This window comes from Sphaerodactylus townsendi, linkage group LG05, assembly GCF_021028975.2.
Source record: "Sphaerodactylus townsendi isolate TG3544 linkage group LG05, MPM_Stown_v2.3, whole genome shotgun sequence".
NCBI classification, from domain to species: Eukaryota; Metazoa; Chordata; class Lepidosauria; order Squamata; family Sphaerodactylidae; genus Sphaerodactylus; species Sphaerodactylus townsendi.
In genome coordinates this window covers 57,400,526-57,421,138 of record NC_059429.1, presented here as the reverse complement: position 1 = coordinate 57,421,138, position 20,613 = coordinate 57,400,526, and the positions used below count along the sequence as shown (strand labels likewise).

Genomic DNA, 20,613 nt, shown 5'->3' with positions numbered 1-20,613 from the left:
ATGGTCCGACCATTATGCCTTGAAGGTCTGAGGATGGACTTGCCGCGACCACCCCTGTCTAGGGCGACGGGCTGATTTTACGCCTCGCCCAGCGGAGATCTCATGGATCCACTTTGGTTTCCCTGAATGCTCCTGCGGGACCCTGAACTCTGCCGGCACACTCGATGAGCAGGTGGAGGACTTGGAATTCCCGGCTCTCTGATACCATCGGGGGTTGTTGCTGCTCCCCTGGAGCGTTTTGCCCTCTACGCTTCCCCGTTCTCGACGCCAGCTCCATGGGTGCATCACGGAGGAGCTGCGCCTCGTATGAAACGGGGGGGCTTGGGGACGCTCTAGAGCTGCAGTGTGGAGGAAATCTCAAGTGAACGAGGCTGGCGCGAACATCTTATAGGACGCTTATGAGAAGCTCTATGAGATGGCATGACGAAGGAGGCTAAGAAGGGGGCCTTCTTTCTCCTCCCTCTCTCGCGATCCGCTTAGCTCCCACCAGCACAATTGTTTTACGTTGATAATTCGATTCATTGACCTCCTTATCGGAGAGTTCTTCAAATCCTCAATTGAGTATTAGCTGTGAGGCATTTATGAGCTTTTTTGCGGACAAGGTCGCGTCGCTCCGCCATGACCTTCCTCCTACGTTGGCTACAATTAGTGAACTGGAGACTCCCTTGCTGTCTTCAGGCCCTTGTTTGGCCCAGTTTTCCCTGCTCTCTGAAGCCGCTGTCGACAGAACCTTAGCTGCTGTTAGACCTACTACCTGTCCTCTGGATCCGTGCCCGTCCTGGCTTGTGAAAACCTGCCGGGCGGAGTTACGACCCCATCTGTTCAGTATAATCAATGGCTCCCTTGAGCAAGGAGTCTTCCCGGATGGGTTGAAGGAGGCAGTGGTCCACCCACTCTTAAAAAGACCATCATTAGATCCAAGGGATCTGGCCAATTACCGCCCCGTCTCGAATCTTTCTGGGAAGGTAATTGAGAGAGTGGTGTTGGAGCAGCTTCAAGGTTTCCTGGATGACGATCGGCTTTCGACCCCTTCCAGTCCGGCTTCCGTGCTGGGCATGGGACGAGACTGTTCTCGCCGCCAGTCACAGACACACCCGTATTCAGCTTGACCAAGGCGAATCGGCGCTGCTGGTATTACTAGACCTTACAGCAGCGTTTTATGTGGTGGACCATGACCTTTTGACCCATCGCCTGGCAGCCTCGGAGTACGGGGCACTGTCCTTCAGTGGATTGTCTCGTTTCTCGGGTCGAATCAACAAGTGAGGTGCGGGGATCAGGCCTCCCGGAAGTGCTCGCTTCAGCGGTGTACCCCAGGGGCATTATTATCCCCGCTGTTATTTAACATCTACATGCGACCCCTTGCTCAGCTGGTACGGAGTTTTGGGCTGATCTGTCATCAATATGCAGATGACACTCAGCTCATTCTGTTGATGGAGGGAGCAGCCGCTTCCCCTCGCGGCTCTACAGCATTGTATGGAGGCGGCTGCTGGTTGGTGGCGACAGAGCAGGTTAAAACTGAATCTATCAAAGACGGAGATCCTCTGGCTTGGCTGCTAAGGGTGAGGTTGGACGTTTCAGCCGCCGGGGTGGGAGGGGCCATATTGGCGCCGATCCCCTCCGTGCGCAGCCTGGGGGTCCACCTGGATTCGTCTCTCTCAATGGAGACCCAGGTGGCCCATATAACCCGGGTTGCCTTTTTCCATCTTCGCCAGGCCCGGCGGCTGGCCCCCTTCCTCTCCCAAGCGGATCTAGCCACAGTGATCCATGCAACGGTCATCTCCAGATTAGACTATTGTAACTCGCTCTACGCGGGCCTTCCCTTGCGTTTGATCCAGAGACTAAAACTGGTGCAGCATGCGGCGGCGCGTTTGCTCACAGGCAGCGCCACCTGGGAACACATCCAGCCTGTGCTGCGTCAGCTGCATTGGCTCCCAGTAGAGTTCCGGATCATCTTCAAGGTGTTGGTGTTGACCTTTAAGGCCTTACGCGTCCTGCGACCATCGTATCTTCGAGACCGCATCACCCCATATGTCCCTGTACGGCCTCTTCGATCAGTTGAGGCCAACCTACTTGTGGTCCCTGGCCCCTTGGTGATGCGGCTGGCCTCCACACGGGCCAGGGCCTTCACGGCTCTGGCCCCGGCCTGGTGGAACGCTCTTCCTCCAACTGTCTGGGCCCTGCGGGACCTTGGTGAGTTCCGCAGGGCCTGTAAGATGGAGCTGTTCCGCCGGGCCTTTGGAGGAACCGGCCGCTGATGGTGCCTCCCCCTTTCATGGCCCTCTGCCTCATGGCCCTCTACGTCTGGGACCTGCCATTCCTCCCTCTTGGGGAGAGGATTTCAAATACGGAGCAGCTGGATGCCATTTATATTTATTATTGTAATTTTTATTGTATTATATTTATTATTGTATTTTTATTGTATTTTATTGTATTGTATTTATAAGATTTAGCTTTTACTGTTTTATCGCAGCTTTTAAAGATTTTACCATTTTATTATGTTTATTGTTGTACACCGCCCGGAGCCCCTCGGGGATAGGGCGGTATAAAAATCTAATTAATAAATAAATAAATAAAGAGGACATCATCTAGGTAATGTGTTATGTGGAGGAATATTCCTTAGCCACTCATTTCAAAAAGATGCTGAAAGTCTCAAAAGCCATGCAAGCAATCAAACAGTGCTGAGGTTGCTCTTGCCCTCTTCTCCACCTGGATGGCAATGGCAGTGTGAGGTAAAGCTTGTGTTATGCTTTCTTAAGAAGCTATATAGGTCTTAGAGCCTCACTTTTAAGGAAAGCAGACCAATTTAGTGGATGTTTTATAAAGTTGCTTAAAAAGTTCATACATTGTGGGATTCCTGAAATTCTGGAAAGCCAATACATTCATCTCAAGAGTTATAAAGACTTGGCTAATAACTGATTTTTGCAGGTAACAACTGTCAAGTAAAAAACTGAAACTGAATGAGCCTGGTAAATATTGTATATTATATTTGAACATCCTCATTTCCCCATCCCAGGACAGGAATAAAAGTTACTTTTTTTGTTGATTCCTTCATGTCTTATGTGAAATCCTAGGGAGAACAAGACATTTCTAGAACATAATCTAGCCAATACCAGAGGGGAAAAGCAGCTTAACACTACTGTAACTGTAGCAGCCAGCAACACTGATTAGGCTCTGGTAAATTTCCTCACGTTCACATAAATAACTGCATTTAGAAACCACTTGGATTCAGTCTGTCAAGTGGAGGTTGAGATCATACTTCACATTACACTACTTTTACTCTAATATTTAAAACCTGGATCTTCACAATCAGTTTAAGATGATGTTTGAATTCTTGGAAACGGTCTTTAAAGAAAACAAACAGGAAGTCTGTATTTCTGACACCTCTTGTTTTGCAAAAATACTTTTAAGTAGGTCAGTCTTTTCCTTCAGATGGGAATGTTTTGAATGAAATGAGGGCAAAATTCACTCTTGAGATTTGTGGAAAGGAGAATTAATTTGTGGTATGAATGGGGTCTTATGTAAAGCTGTTGTGCCCGGTTAAAGATATATGACTAATTTTTAACAGAGTATTCAGCTGGGATAATATGTTAGTTGAAATAACCAGAGTGTGCATATGGAGGACTAATTGAGTTTTGGTTAAGGCATTAATTACTCGATGTAAAGTTCTCAGGATGGAAATTTTGTGAACAGTAAGAAGCCTAAGAAGCTCCTTTTAAAATGTGTGGTGGGAGGGTGCTTTGTAAATGATACTGAATGTGGCTTGCTGAAAACTCAGGAAATAGTGGAGGCTTTTCTTTTTAAAGTGTTGGTTCGCACACCAGGGAGAAACCAAGATGAAGGAGACAAGGAAAATGGCCCACTTTTGCTTTGGTAGCTTAAAAGCCCTTTTTCTTTCCCTAGCAAATGCCTTCCAAGTCGCTTAACAGATTTGATTGAAGTCCCTTCTGTAAAAGTACTAGCATATCACAACTTGATCCTTACTTTATCGTGTCCTTCAGTTTAAATCTTTCCGCCTCAGACAATAAGGCATTCTGAGACTAGAACACATGGAAATAAATACGTTTAAGTTTTGACACCTTGAGAGAGTAACAGCCTAATAGTGCAGTGTCCATCTCACCAGCGCAAGGGGCAAAAGTTCTGGCAGGGGGGTCCCTTAATACAATGGGCAGATGCCATGCAACTCCATGGCGCCCAACCCGAAAGCTGCCACTCACTTCTAGGCCCACTGACACAAAATGCTGTAACAGCATCTCCAGAGGTGTTCTGGGGTGGACCAGGGCGATTCTGGATGGGGTTTGGGGGGTTGGAGTGGGATGGTGCTGGAGTAGCCGTCCTTTTCTGCCAGAACAGTCTGGGTGGACTGCCCATATGAAATTGGTAGAATCCACATTTTTTCTGTTCTCATTTCTATCCATTGAGAACCACAAACTTTCTCGGCAAGTGAGGCAATAAAGGTGTTCTTTGTCTTCTTCTGGTAAACTTTCTGCAGTGCTTCTCTGACTAGGATGGACAGTGAGAAGACTTAAAGTACTCTGACAGGTCAATGGTTAGTCAGAGCAACAGACAAACCTTGAGAGGAACCTGCCGATCTTATGATTATTGGGAAGGCAAAGGGATCGTCAGGGTGCACCCATTATTTTATTGCCTGCTTGAATACTCCTGTCTTAGCTTCTTGAGTTCAAATGGAGACCTGTTATGTCTGAGTTGGGAACCACTTATTTTGGAGGAGTCAACCAGGCTCTGGACATCTCCTCATTTCTGTAATGAACACAGGTGTTGTCAATTATGTGGGCTGGTTCTTTAAATTACAGCTGGCAAGAGTGTAAGAGGATACAGCCAAACAGCAGCCTTGGTATGAATAGATCGTATGGATTGGAGTCTTACACTGCACAAGGACATGAATGTGTTATCTCAGAATTACATTTATTTTTGCAGAACATCTCTAATATAGCCCAAGGGAGCGTTAGAGGTTCCTTGGCACAAATTGCTTTTTCGTTACAGCTATCTTGTAAGTTTGTAAGCAAATTTCTCCCACTGGAAGTTTTAGAAGCTTTTAGATCCTGCCTCCAGAAGTTAATGGGATAAATCATGTAACACATCTCAGGCTGTCTTCTTCCTCTGGGTGAGAATGGATGGCTTATATCAGAACCATGAACAGAGAGATAGCATCATTTGTCTCTGTGTCTGAGCTCTTATAAGATTGCTGATGTTCCATGGTCATTGAGTTATGGAAGAGTTAATTCCTCTGGTCCTGGAGCAGGCATGTAGATCATTTCTTTGCCTGCTTCCCTTTCTAGGCACTGAACATGAGCTAAGCATCTCTTCATTTTGGAGGGCTGAACTTCACCTTTAAATCTTTGGCCAGTATTAGCTGTTACAATATGCAAAAATAGAGCCTAATGGATATTTTGTGACTAATAGCTGTAGGTTGATCTTTAGTGTTGAAAATTACATCTGATTCTTAAAACAGAAATAAAGCATTATATAAAAATTGAGAGTCTTTTTCTCTTTCTTCCATATGAATCTTCTAGAACAATATTCTTAACTTATGAGTACTATAATGCTGACTACTGTATTTTCTGGAGGCTAGCAGTAATTAAAGCTGATTCATTTAATTGGAAAAGGTAGTGAAAAATTGAGCTTCAACTAAATTAAGCATCCCTTTCCTTCTTCCGGAAGCCAATTATAGCATTTCATATTGCTCTGCTTCTTTTTGATATGTAGAACCATTTCACACAAAAGTAACTAGACCTTTTTTTTACAACAGCAGTACACTGATATTGGAATTTAATTTATATGGCAAGAAAGAATAACTTTAACTGTTCATAAAACTATGTTTAGCATATACCATGTTTAAGAAATGTTGCATCTTCACTCAGGTTGCCAACAGTTGGAAATGTGGCAGTGGACAGGGCATAGAGGCAGTTTACCTAACCCTCGACAGAGTTAGTAGTGATGGTGTAGTGCTCATGTATCCAAAGACAGAACTGACGAGTCTCGTAGTGGAGACAGGTGTTCAAAGGATGCAGGCAAGGAGCAGAGTCAACAGAAAATATTAATTCAAATAATGTGTATTACTTTCCCTTTCCCTCTATTATCTCTCTCATTCTTCTGATCTAGCTAAGAAAAGAAAGCAGAAAAGACTGCCAGTGTTTAGAGATGCTGCTTTTGAAACACAAACGATCCCAGACTGAAATAATTAAGTCACTGGAAGCCTTGTGCTGCAGAGGTCTTAGAAGTGCAGCACAGCACACTTCTTCCAACTTAAAAATAATTCTGTCTCCTATTCCTTCCATTACATTGTGGGGGAAAACTCACCTGGGGAAAAATAATTATGCCTACTCCTACCCTGTTCTTCACTTGAGCTGCCTACTCCTTAAAGCAAAAAGGTGAGCCAGGAAAAAGACCAGCAACTTGTGTAACCCCAAGACCAGGTTTTAGTGGTTGGGGCAAGTTTGGAATGGAGCCTAGTATGTCAGCTGTCTATCTGTTTAAGGTGTATAGCCCACAGACTTCCAAAAATTAATGGATTGCTGGGGAAATATTCTTTCCCCCTTATTCTTTTGGCAATTAGCTTGAAAACAAACAGCAACAATGGGTTCTGTTTGTCAGCTGCAATCCTAACTGTCTTTTGCTTGTCATGTGAAAAGAAAAAAGCACAATAATTATGTCCTGAGAGAAAGATCATGCAAATTTAACAGTTTTAGTAAGGAAAAAGTAAAATAATTTTTAAAAAGCCTTCGACAATACATAAAATAATAAACTTACAAGCACACAATGTAAAAAATTGCACAGAGAATTCACACAGTCCTAGCAAATAAATAGCATTGAGGGTATAGGTTTGGGATAAAATGGGATTTGCAAGTAAATGTTTGCAGGGGTCTTCTCCCAGATAGGTTTTTTGCCTTAGTGGCAACTCTGAGCTGATACAAGGATGGCATCCATCTTGGCACTGTATCACTAGGCTACCTCTAATGGCAGGTTAGGTAGAAATGCTGCTGTCCTGAAACAGGCCTTCCCCACCCACCATGGGTTTGTCTGATAACATTCAAGACCAATAGATTCGAGGCCAGTGACACGTGATGTGATGTATCTGATGAAGAGATCTTTGACTCTTGAAAGCTCATAATACCAATATCTTGTTGATCTCTAAGATACTACTGGACTTGAATCTAGCTGTTTTACTGCATACTATCATGGCTACCCCACTGAAACTATTGTCACCACTGTTGGCAAGTCTGTACACCTGTGTGTTTTAATGCCTACAAATCATTAGCATCAGCATAAATTGAATAAGGCATTTTTTGAAGTTTGTAAGTTTATGAGCACTTTGTTCAGAAACTTGGTGTAAAAAGAAAAGATTTATGGGTGGTTTTATATGTGCAACTTGAAAAAATGGAAGTAAATAAATTACAAAATGAATTACATTTCAGTCAAATGTCTCATACATGAACTAACAAAGTTAGTAGCAAATAATCACCTTGAGGCAGCTCTGTTAGGCTTGAATGAATTTTAAATCAACCCAACTTTTACTCACTAATCACTGTGATTAAGGCAGGGATATTAAAAGAATGGTGTGCTTCAAAAACTTCACTTGTTGGCTTTAAGATATTAGCAATACCATCTTAAACAGAGTTACATCTTTATAAGCCAATTGATTTCAGTGGACCTCATGAGGCTGTATTTACAAACATAGTGGTTAATTGTAGATTTTTTCAGTTTTATTTAAGTATGATGTCATGATTTTGAGAAATCCATTCTGAGCTGGGGGAATATTAAGGAATATTTACATTAATCTCTCAACCAAGAGATCTAGCAAGTTGATGGTTCAAAAATATGAGGACTAGAATTCACAGGAGTCTAACAAATCTAAGAATCCAAGATATTGAAGAGCTTCATATTGCCTATTCAGTTTTGTGAACCATGCAACTATTTGTTTTTGATATAATATAGAATGAGTATCATAATGACTACAAGAACTGTGGTTACACAGAAAGAGTTCCATGTGTTCAAAAATCTTTCTGTAGATATGAAGGGAAGTGCTTCATAGCTATGACTTAGATAAGTTTTACAAAGATGTTTTGTGAATGGCAATTTTAAAATACTGACATCTATGAACATAATTTGAGGATTCAGAAGGTTAAATATGCATAAACAAAAACTTAACCCAATAAAATGTTTCTGGAACAGCAAATAATTTAAAGTGAATGTTTCTATGAAAATGTCATTAAAAACAATGCAACAAAAGATAAACAACAAAAAAGGACAGAATGTTAATTACCATCTGATTGAGACGTGTGTAAGCGAGACTATTGTCTACATAAAGAGCTCCTGTTTCCTCTATATTTTTATTTCTACAGACTGAGAAATTTGCCTATTACTTTCACAAAACTAAAAGAACTTGCAGCTCTGTGGCTTTCTGACAACCAGGTACAAATTTAATCTTTCCTTGTCTTAATAGCTAAATAACACAATTGTCTGTGTTCAGATTTGGTATAGTAATAGATAAAATAAAGCTAGTCTCTCTGGAGAAAAATATGGCAGTTGTCCAGAAGCTCTCATCATCAGCACCCTTATTTTTTCCAAACCCTATCCTATTAACAAACCCTTTCACTAACCTATCAAACATGTTAACTTTCCAATTTGGTGTTGGGTGAATGTTAGTACAAAAGTAGCATGTTAGAAAGCCATCTCCAATGCATGCCTATGCTGGTTTTGTTTCTCTAAGCAATATGGTATATTGAAAAGTTGGTTTCTGTTAGCAGAAAGCAGTTGAATTGAATTTCCCCTCCAAATCACCGAGGTCCTCAAAATACTGCTGCTGGGGCACAAGGGACCCTTAAAAACATCCGGAGAGGCAAATTGGGGGGTCTGTGTTCAGAGAGGGAAATTGGTGAAAGTTGCCATGCTTTTGCACTGGATAGAAAGTTTGCTCAGAATGGAGTTTGGAAGGAAAACCATTTCCATAGATTCTTAGTCTAAAGCAGTGGCTTGTTTTGCATTGACTTACCTGTAGCCTAATAAGATCAGTAGTACTTTAGAATACTCCACTTTGTGAATATAGTAACAAAAATAATACTTTTTATTTAATAGGTATTCCAGTATAAACTTTGTTATTATTTATATAGTACTAAAATAAGTTCAGAATGATGCCTGCTGAGTCTAGGCATAGATGTAAGATGGGGAATTTTGTTAGTAATATATACATAACTGTGGAACTGTTAGTCAGTGTTCATATTATTGTCGAAGGCTTTCACAGCCAGAATCACTGGAGTGTTGTGGGGTTTCCGGGCTGTATGGCTGTGGTCTAGTAGCATTTTTTGCCTGCATCTGTGGCTGGCATCTTCAGAAGATCTGATGGTAGTAAAGCAAGTGAAGTGTATATGCCTGTGGAATGTCCAGGGTGGGAAAAAGAACCATTTGCATTGGTTAATAAGTGAAAAGGGTGCAATTAGCAAGTGTTATTTGCATGTGTTGAGTGGAATCCACCCATTTTAGCATATGTAAGTAACAATGAAGTTACACAACGAGCTAGCAAGGGCATCTGCACAGCAGCTGCCCGGCATTTTAATTCCTTTGATTGCTTCCTGCCTGGAGACACCCTGGGTGGGGCTCACTAGCCATTGTCTTGATTCTAGTGCTTTTTAACTACTGGTAGCCAAACTTATTATAGAGCCTGGGGGAGGAACTTCATCAGCTGCCCTCTCAAGGGACCCAAAAACAGTTCACGTAGCAACACTCTACAGGATGGGTCTCAACTCAACCCCAATGACAAACTGATCAGCTTTGATGTGGTTTCCCTATTCACCAAGGTCCCCATAGCAGACACCATCGCACTCATTAACCAGATTTTCCCTAAAGACATCACAGTCCTGTTTCAACATTGCATCACTACAAGCTACTTCCAGTGGGATAATGAATTCTATGAACAGAGAGATGGGGTAGCCATGGGTAGCCCTCTTAGCCCTGTAATAGTAAATTTCTACATGGAACACTTTGAAAAACAAGGCCTGGAAACAGCATCAAAAAAGCCCACTATATGGTTCCATTTTGTGGATGACACGTTCACAATTTGGAGCCATGAAGAAGAAGAACTGAACAAGTTTCTGGACCATATTAACAATATCCACTCTAACATCCCATTTACCATGGAAAAAGAAAACAAGGGAAAACTACCATTTCTAGATGTCTTAGTCATCTGCAAGCCGAACCAACAATTGAGCCACACAGTCTACAGAAAACCTACGCACACTGATGATATCTACATTAAAACTCCAGTCATCATCTAGGACAAAAAAGGAGCTCAATAAAAGCTCTGGTAGATCATGCAAAAAGAATCTGTGAACCCCACCTCCTTCAAGGCGAACTGAATCACCTAAACTGGGCTCTACAGGCTAATGTCTACTCCACTACTGACATCAGAAGAGCTGCAAGGCAAAGAACAAATCACAGGAAGATGTTCTTATCATACATTCAAGGAAATCACTGATAGTATAGGGCCGTGGTGGCGAACCTTTGGCACTCCAGATGTTATAGACTACAATTCCCATCAGCCCCTTCTAACATGGCCAATTGTAGGGCCTGATGGGAATTGTAGTCCATAACATCTGGAGCGCCAAAGGTTCGCCACCACTGGTATAGGGAAACTGATGAAGAAACATAACCTCCAAACAATCTACAGACCCACTAAGAAAATTCAACAAATGCTACATCCAGCAGAGGATAAGAAGGATCCTCTAACTTCTGTAGGTGTCTACTTCGTACTGTGCAGCTGTGGACAAGTCTACATAGGGACCATGAAACGCAGTGCCCAGACAGGAATAAAAGAATATGAAAGGCATTGCAGACTATTTCAGCCAGAAAAATCAGCAATAGCAGAACATGTGATAAACCAAGCTGGACACAGAATGTTATTTGAAAACACAGAAATTCTGGACCACTCTGGCAACCACTAAGTCAGACTACACAGAGAAACCATTAAAATCCATAAGCACATGGACAATTTCAACAGAAAGGAAGAAGCCATGAAAATGAACAGTTTGGCTACCAGTAGTTAAAAAGCACTAGAATCAAGACAATGGTTAGTGAACCCCACCCAGGGTGTCTCTAGGCAGGAAGCAATCAAAGGGATTAACATGCCAAGTGGCTGCTGTGCAGATGTCCTTGCCAGCTGATTGTAGATATACATTATCTAAATAATGATTGTGAAATTATTTCATTACCATATTTTGATCATAACAATTAACAAAAGCTCTTTTTATATATGGACATTTTAAAACATTCCTGATACGTTAAAAATCAAATCCTATTTATTTTATTCCTCTTTATTTGGCTTTCTGGAATTATTGTTTGAATTTTATTTACAGTCAAAGGCTCTTATCCCTCTACAAACTGAGGCACATCCAGAAACAAAGCAAAGAGTGCTGACTAACTACATGTTTCCTCAGCAACCTCGTGGCGATGAAGGTAAAGTATTGTTAGTAATATTGTTCTGGACAATCATTTTAAAAATGAATTATTTATTATTTATTTAATTTACAAAACTTATATCCTGCTTTTCTGCCTTCCCAAGGGCACCAAGGTGGCTAACAAAACGTTATACAATCATATTTCAAAACCATTGTAAACTAAAAACCTTCCACAAAAACGCACATCAGTAAAACAGTTTTTAAAAGAGCTGAAATTCATACAAAGTCATAAAAGCAGTAATTAAGACATTGGTCAAGAAGGAGGGATTACTGAAGGAATACAGAACAGTCTTCACCTGCTAGTGGAAGAAGAAAAAAGAAGGTGCAGGTTAATCTCTCCGGGGAGAGATTCCAGAGTTTTGATGCCATAACTAAGAAGGCCCTCTCTCAGGTGGGCACCTGCCTAGTCTCAGAAGGTGGAGATACCCAAAGCAGGACCTCCAAAGATTGCTGTAAACATCGGGCGGATTCATAAGGGAGGAGGGGTCCTTCACATGTTGGTCCCAAACAATGTACTGCTTTGAATGTCAATGCCTGCGTCTTGAATTGTGCCTAGAAGCAAATTTTGAACTAGTGTGGATTGACCATACAATATCCTGGTACAGCATTCTGACCCAGGTAAAGTTTCTGAACTTTTTTCAAAGGCAATCCCATAAAGCACACATTTAATCTAGATGTAATTGAGGCATGCCCTGCAGTGGCCAGATTTTTCAGCCCGGGGAAGGCTGAAGCCTTCCAGTCAAAGCTGGTAAACCAGTCAAAGCTGGTAAAAGGCATTCTTAGTCACAGTTGCCACCTGTTTATCCAGCCGTAGGACAAGGTCCAAGGCCACCCCTGAACTATGGCCCTGTTACTTTAGGGGAAGTGCAACCTCATCCAGAAGGGGTTACACCAATGGCCAATTGGCCGTGCTGGCAGGGGCTGATGGAAATTGTAGTCCATGAACATCTGGAGAGCCGCAGGTTGCAGACCCCTGGGTTACATCTTAAATTCTAGGTCAAACGTTCCACCTACCAGTAGCACTTCCAGCTTGTTGCCATTAAGCTTTCGTTTATTACCCAAATCCACTCCAGGTACAAGTTCAGAGTTTCTGCAGCCTCACTGGGATCAGCTGGAAGTACAGGATAGAGTTATCATCCGCATATTGGTGACAACCTAGGCTAAATCTCCAGATGATCTCACCCAGCAGCATCTTGTAGGTGTTAAAGAACATAAGAGACAATATGGAACCTTGCAGAATGCCATAGGCCAAAAGCCAGGGTGCTTAGCAGCATTCCCCCAGCATCACCTTATGAAACCTATCCTCTGGGTGAGACCAGAACCATCACAGAATGGTGCATTCCAATCCCAGCCCGGATAGATGGTCCTGAGGGATATCACAATAATTAGTATTGAAAAATGCTGAGAAGTTCAGAAGAATCTGCAGAGTTGCATTCCCTTTGTCCATCTCCTGGCACAAGATCATCCATCAGGGTGACCAAATCTGTTTCAGTCCCATAACCCAGCACAGAAATTTTCTAAACAATTTGCCTTATCTATGAAAGCTTGGAATCATCCTGCCACCATTCATTCAGTCACCTTGCTCCAGAATGGAACACTGATCAGTGATTATGGAGATAATTATTACCTTTATTATTACCATTTGTGCAGTTCTACTGTATTGTGTTCCAGTTTCATATCAGCAACATACTAGATTGCATCTCTGAGATAGATTAAGATACTAATAACTCATACTACTGTTTTGAGTGCAAATGCAATAAAAATTATTGTTGAAGGTGTTCTCAGCAGGAATCAAATGACTGTTGTGGGTTTTTTGAGCTGAGTGGCTATAGTCTGGTAGTTTTTGTTCCTAATGGTTTACTTACATCTATAGCTAGCATCTTCAGAGGCATTTCACAATAAGGAGTATATTTCTCTCTGTGGCACAGTCTGGAAAACCCACAACAGCCAAAAAAGTATAAGAAATTACCAGTTTTGCATTTTAGGTCTGAATAGTGAAAGATGTCATTTGTTAGAAAGTGTCTCTGGATAAGTTGTGAAGGCAAAACAGGGGTGAGAACCATGTGCATAGAGATTTCACCAGATAAGAAAATTCTTTGTTCTTGTGATGAATCAACCAGAGAATTCATTTTGTGACATACTTTCAATTATTTGCAGCCACTTTGGATAATTTAGAAGTTAAGAATGAAGTGCCATTTTTAAAGTTAGAATTAGGTAGCACTTAAAAGGGATATTTCAGGGATTTGTTTCAAAGTTTATTTTATTTGTATATTAATTCCAGATTTCCAGTCTGACAGTGATAGTTTTAATCCTACTTTATGGGAGGAGCAGCGTCAGCAACGTATGACAGTTGCCTTTGAATTTGAAGAAAAAAAGGAACAGGAGGAAAATGCAGGAAAAGTGAAGGTAACTGGTATTGTACTTCTTGATTTATGTTGCTTTGCGGTAAAGTTCGATGCACAAGCCCCAATGTAAAGAAAAAGATAATTCTTAAATGTGTTTAGTGAGTCTTCTTGAAATATTAGTTACGTTTCTAGAGCTGTGATTGTGCCTCCTATGTTGGATATTGTAACTTTAAGTGCCTTTGTGTTTCTAAACAAGGCAATAGGAAAGTCCTACCCTAATTTGTTGCTACTTTAAGTGCACTCAGTAATTTTGATTTTATTTCCTTACCTGCCCCCAGTAGTCTATTGACTCTACAATGTTTCTTCAGAATTAACTGAAATTATTTTTGTCTCAGATTTACCCAAAAAATTGCAATTCTATGGAATATGTTCTAGGATACAAAATCTGTTAACTTATATCGCTATTCAAAACACAATTGTTGCATCTGCTTTCCTCTCCTGAAATACTGTGCTGGGGCAATGTCATGATTACCTTGACATGTGCCTAATTTTTATGATCACCTGAATGCTTTGTTTAGCATGCTTAGTTTTGGTTCATTGCTAGGAAACATACCATAAGTGCTGAATGAAGAGAGCCATTGCTTCTCCTGGAATTTCCAAATGAGCATTGCCTTACTAACTTGAGGCAAATGTAATTTCAAAGATGTTATATTTCTTATCCCATTAAACAAAAAAAGCCATGCTTAATATGCCTGAAATCTTAAGTATTTAATCCAATTTAGCTCAATGGTCCTTTTTCTAACTTTACAATCTGTCCATTTTAAATTGGATTTGCTATAGTGAAGAGTCATATCTGTCAAATCAATTGTATTTGATAGTTCATCAAAACTATCATTGTGGCTATGTGGAAAGAAATAACATTCCCGTTACCTGTTCCAAACTTTGTCTTTTGACCTAGCTCATTTCAGAATTCTTAAGACAATTATAAAACAGTGTGTCGTGATAAATCACAGTGCTATAAGACTGCTGTGTGTGAAAATGCAGTGAGACACAATATGTTTATTCTAAGATAATCTTTAAGAACCAAGCTGGAATAATATTCTAAATTTTTAAAAAGACAGGCTTCAGAGAAGCATTAAGGTACTTCTGATTTTGGCTATGTGAAATTGTAACTGAAGACTGCCAGCTGAGACAAGGAAGATATTCCTGAGACACATATTCCTACACTCCCAGTTTGCTGATGTACTTTAATAGGAAGCCTGTATAATGTCTACAGGTGGCCCTATGTTCAGCAATTGCAGTTTTCAATTCGGTGTAAGTTTGCACATGTATATTAATCTCTTGGTGACTACTGTACTGTGGTGATTATTGTTTGTTGAATACTCATCAGAGATCAAACACAACAGACGGAATGATTATGTTCTCCTGGTGCAATTTCAGCCACAATCTTTTTCAGGGTAGAAGATTTGTTTGCTTGCACAAATTCCAGTGGGGGCTAATCTAGTCTAGCAAAATTCACTAAATGATAAGGAATTGGGTGATAAATCTTTATGTGGATTGGCTTTATCACCCCTTCTGTTTTTAAGAAGCTGGCACATGTAACTCCAAATTTATAGCATAGTGGAAGAATCACAAGATTTTGGGTGATTCCCAAGTGATTCCAGCCGTGAAAGCCTTCGACAAAACACAAGATTGCTTTCAGTTGTATAGTGGAACTCTAAATTAATGTTGCTAGATAAAATCACAAAAAAGACAAATTTTGTTTTGGCAATGCTAAACCTTTACAATATGATATATTGTACAACTGGTATATGGTATGCTGTAGAGGGGAAATTATTTTGTAGATTCTAATTGTGTTTACTGTAATCCAGCACATCAAATGGTTACATATCAGTCCAACATATAGGTGTTTGAAGATGATTCTCTTATACATTCACACAGTAATGATTGTGACTCATAGACACTTAAAACCTAAAATGAACCTGTTTTGGCATCTTGACTATCTGTATATTGTAATATCTGCAGGTACCACTATGTTTGGCTGATTTGAAGGTACTTTTCAGATGGATGAAAAAATCCTTAACAGCGAGCCAGATTTTCAAGGAAATATGTGCCCTGAGGCTCTGTACACATTAACCTAACTTTAGTAGGCTTTGGTTTAAATGCAAGTAGTATTTGATAATAGATCTTTATTACAGTTTTTCATAATAACTTTGTATCAGTGGGTCTGTGACATTTGCTTTTGGTCAAATATTTCATTTGTTTGCTGCAATGATATTGATAGTAGAAATTAAAAAAGAAATTCTTCTATCCAGGAATATTGCACTTTGGAAGGTTTTTATCCCCAGCGGCATGCTACTTCTGAGGTAACTTTAAATGTGAAACATAAAAGACCATGAATAGAAAGGGAGTCTAGACTTCATTGGTAATTTTCATTCTTAATATCATTTTAATATCAACTGCAGAAAACCGTCACCCTAATTCTATTTAGCACATTTGTCACTACATGTGAACATTAGTATTGAAGTAAGATAAATTTACTAAATTGATAAAATTGATCAATTGATAAAATGCCTTATGTAATTAATCTAGTTACACTGTAGCCTTTAGTAGCCTTTCTAATGCATGCGCTATTTGGCTTCAGTTCCAACAATTTTTGAGATTATATGTAAATCTTAACACATGGCCCAGTTTGAATTGTAAACTTCTTAAATTAGACCATCACTAGTTAACAGTCTTTCAACTATAATTCAGTTAGAGCAGTAGCAACCCTATATTCCACACATCACTGATAGCTTTCTTGTTGAGACTGTATGTTGACTTGTAATGTAGTATTTCCCATTTGCTACTGAGAATCATGTTTGGATGTGTTTGTCTGTAATGCATATTTTATTATATTTCAATGGTGAATGTAAGTTGCTACCATACTTCGTAATCTTCACATCAGTCAAGCTTTTTGAATGGATGCTGATTAACTTGTGTCTGTATTGGAAACTTTACTTATGGTTTTCTTTTTACTTTGAAGTAAAAATAATAGTATTAGACTTGCACAGACACATACTCATCCATAAAAGGATAAACTGCCTCAAATTAGATGCAATCCATTGACATTTGTCCCATTTATTTTATTAGTATATTAAAACACCTAACTTTCATTGGACAGTACACACTACATTAGAGTGTACTGTGACAGCTCTTTTATTATAACTCCAGAGTGTTTTCCATATGATAGTGGAATTCTAGATTCAATTTGAACCACTAGAGAAAAGTCTGAATATACAAGTATAATTTTGTTCAAAATATTTTTATGCTATAAAATTTTAGGCAAATGGAAAAATGAACAACTCTTTCTTTAACACCAGTGGATTTGAATTCTGCATTTGTCATGACATAGGTTTTAGCACTCAATATAGCAAATGTTTTATGTTAACATTGTCTTAAATACTTTAATTCACTGTCTCTGTGTTGTATTTAAATAGCCTTGAGAATTAAAATCCAAAGTGAAAGGTGCATGTTGTTGTTTTAATTTCCTATCTGTGCTTTTACTTTATTTTATTAAATAAATACTCAGGTTGAAATAAACTTAAAGCGTTATCCAACTCCATATCCAGAAGATTTAAAGAACATGGTGAAATCTGTTCAAAATCTGGTGGGTAAAAGCCATGGAGTGAGGCCTGAAAATGCAACGCCAACTGCCAGTTCTGAGCAAACTATGAAAGAGAAGTATGAGCACAAGTGGCCAATGGCAACTAAGGAAATATCAGTGGAGGTAAAATGGCAAAACTATTTGCTGATTAAACAAATCAGTTCTTGTATCAAGATCAATGCAATGTAGATCTCTTCATTAAGATCATTGTATGTCTGTATCAGTTTGCCTGCCACCCTTCTCACACTCTCTAATAAGGTACAGTTTTACTTCAGCTTTCAGCACTGCTTCTCTTTTTCTTTTTCATAGTAATGCCAAAGGATTCTCCTATTATGCAGCACAAAGGCTGATTCTTAGCTTCAAAGCCCTTCATACCTTAGAACTTACACACCTTGGAGCACTGAGTGGCCCATCATACACCAGCACAGCAACTTCTATCCTCAGACTAGTCTTCGCTCTCCATTCCTTCATACAGACTGGTTAAAATCATTACTGCTTTATCTCAGGTTTTTTATTAGCATCTACTGCTCTGTTAATTGATCAGGAAGGCACCCACTCAGAACTGCATAAGCCCTGTGTAAATAAGGCCAGTAGTTGTTTGGAAGATGTTGTCTTTTAATGCATTTCAGGCAGATTGTTCAGAGACGTTGTATTTTGGGATTATTTTTATTCATTCACTTTTTTAAAAGTTCATTTATACCCCACCTTTCTCCTCAGTGGGGACTAAAGCGGCTTACACTGTCCTCTTCTTCTCCATTTTATCAACAGCTTTGTGAGGTAGGTTAGGCTGATAATGTGTGAGTGACCCAAGTCTACCCATCAAGCTTCCATGACAAAGTGAGGGTTCAAACTGAATCTCCTAGTCATTCTGTCATATAGTCCTCTAATTGCATAAGATAACCTTGAATTGCCCAAATGAATTATTGTTGTCAGCTGGCCAGTACTTCATGGCACATTAATCCGTCACAAAGTGACAACTAACACAATCTGAACAAAGCTATACGCTTCTAAGCTGACTGAAGTCAATGGGCTTACAAGGGCTTGCAGCTGTCCTGATCAGCTGTCCAGCCTGTTGTTGATCAGAATATTTTTTGCCAGAGTCATAACATTTCATTCTTAAGCAACTTGCATTGTTTAAAATGCATGCAGTTTTTTTCTTTGCTTCTCCTACTTTTATGTGTGACTTGATACTATTCTATGATCATATACAACAAGTAGTACCTTGAAAGCAGCAAGACAGGGACTAGTAGAAGGGGGAAAAAAGAGTGATGCACTATCCCTTAACAGAGAATGGAAGAGTAGGGCACTCCACAAGTGTACCAGCAGTGAGTAATTCCATATCTCTGAATCTGTGGATAAATCACCTGAACTGAGTTACTTGGGTACAGGGTGTTCTGCCTTTGACATCCTGTTGTGCAGAAAGTGTCAATGAGTTTCACACGTAAACTTATTTTGTCATAGACTTCACTTGCTATCAGATCAGGACCCTCTTTATTTATTACTCTGTATCCATTAAATGCCATTCAGTTTTCCATGTCAGTATGTTGAAACTATAAATCCCAATTACTGATGTATTTCTATAGGTAGGCTGTTTTTGCTGTTTTTGTGATCATAGGGCAAGTTATTTTAATGCTAGTTGTAAGGATAATAATTATCCAGGACCAGGAGTGGTCTGGGAGTCTGGTTGGGTTGCAGCCTGCCCCCAGCAGCTCCCCAGCCAATCCCTGGGCCAGGGAGGGAGGCAGGGAGGGGCTTTCCCCTGGCTGGGAGTCTGGCTGAGCTGCAGCCCCACCCCCAGCAGCTCCCCAGCCAATTCCTGGGCCAGGGAGGAAAGCATCAGTGATGGCATGACAATACTTCTAGTAAAAAGAAGTGATGCTGTTCCTCTTTAGACATTGCCACAAACTCACTGACAACCCCCCCCAAATCCCACCAGTTTAAATATTGAGACCCAACAGAAGAGTCAACCTCTCCAACTTTATTCCTTCCTGCCCTTCAATAAAATAAGTTTCCATCTACCAATGCCAGTGAGCTAAAGATTTGACTGCCTGGCCTTTTGGAACCTAAGCTTTCTCTTTTTGTCTCATTTTAAAAGTAAGAATTCTGGTGTATTGTCGAAGGCTTTCACGGCCGGATTCAACTGGTTTTGGTGGGTTTTCTGAACTGTGTCCATGAATTTAGCATACCCTTGGCCTTTTAAAAACACCAGAAGCAAAGGCCAAGGGCATGCTAAGTTCATGGACAATGGACTCCACCCAAACACAGGATTTGCATTCACCAATACTGCTGCTGCTGTAGGGGATGCAAATGTGAATCACTCCCTGGACTGAAAAACCCCACCTGCAATACTATACTATCAACCACACCTTTGCATAGCAAGTTCCACCCAAACACTTACTGATTGGTTCCCCACCTAGGGACATGACAATTTATACCCCACTAAAACATTCCCTTCTCACTGGACACAGTGTGTAACAGACTTCCCTCTGTGATACACATCTGAAGATGCCAGCCACAGATGTAGGCGAAATGTTAGGAACAAGATCCACCACACCACGGCCACATTGCCCGGAAAACCCACCAGAACCAATTGAATCCGTCCGTGAAAGCCTTTCATAATACAAGGAACTTTATTTGTTTGGGAAGATTAGCTCTCTTAATATCACTGGGGGGGGGGGGGTGTTCCTGTAACTTGGCTGCCACCACAGCAGTCTTTGCTTTCCTGAACTAGCCTCTGGTCTAGCAGCACTGTGTCCAGCACTGCTTTCACCCTGTCTTTCTAAATCCTAGGATCCCAGGATTCTCTCGAATTCTCTCTCTGTGTGTATTTTACCATTTGTGCATGTGCAAGGTTATTATTTTATTTTCTTAATTAAAATTATTAAACTTTACTTTCTGACTCCTGTGGTTTTCTGACAGAAAAACCTCCATAAACTCAGGTGGCAAAGACTCCGGTGACTCCCTATCACAACACAAGGTCTGTTCCTGCTAATTCCCCATCCTAAAAGGACAGGCCGTACCATTTCATGTAACAACCTGATTGACCACTGTGTGAACAGCATTCTGGACTTAATGGACTTTGGTCTAATCCAGCATGGTTTTTCTTATGTCCCCGCTCAACCTTGTCTTCTCCAGACTGAACTTAGCTAAGTCC

General features: G+C 40.5%; 1 protein-coding gene across 10 annotated transcripts in view; it reads left to right on the top strand.

Annotated features, from left to right (window-relative positions):
- The window catches only part of LRRC7 (leucine rich repeat containing 7), a 268,314-nt gene that overhangs the window by 176,340 nt on the left and 71,361 nt on the right, over nucleotides 1-20,613 (top strand). For 7 of the 10 annotated variants that reach the window (XR_007244582.1, XM_048497223.1, XM_048497226.1 and 4 more), the window contains 5 exons: nucleotides 8,361-8,430; nucleotides 11,367-11,466; nucleotides 13,750-13,874; nucleotides 16,129-16,179; nucleotides 17,385-17,582. Coding sequence is in view for 9 of the 10 variants with exons in the window: in XM_048497223.1 (XP_048353180.1) it covers nucleotides 8,361-8,430; nucleotides 11,367-11,466; nucleotides 13,750-13,874; nucleotides 16,129-16,179; nucleotides 17,385-17,582 (544 nt within the window). In the remaining variant the exon portion in view is untranslated. The remainder of the gene's footprint in view (nucleotides 1-8,360; nucleotides 8,431-11,366; nucleotides 11,467-13,749; nucleotides 13,875-16,128; nucleotides 16,180-17,384; nucleotides 17,583-20,613) is intronic. The other 3 variants (XM_048497225.1, XM_048497230.1, XM_048497228.1) reach the window with 2 other exon arrangements.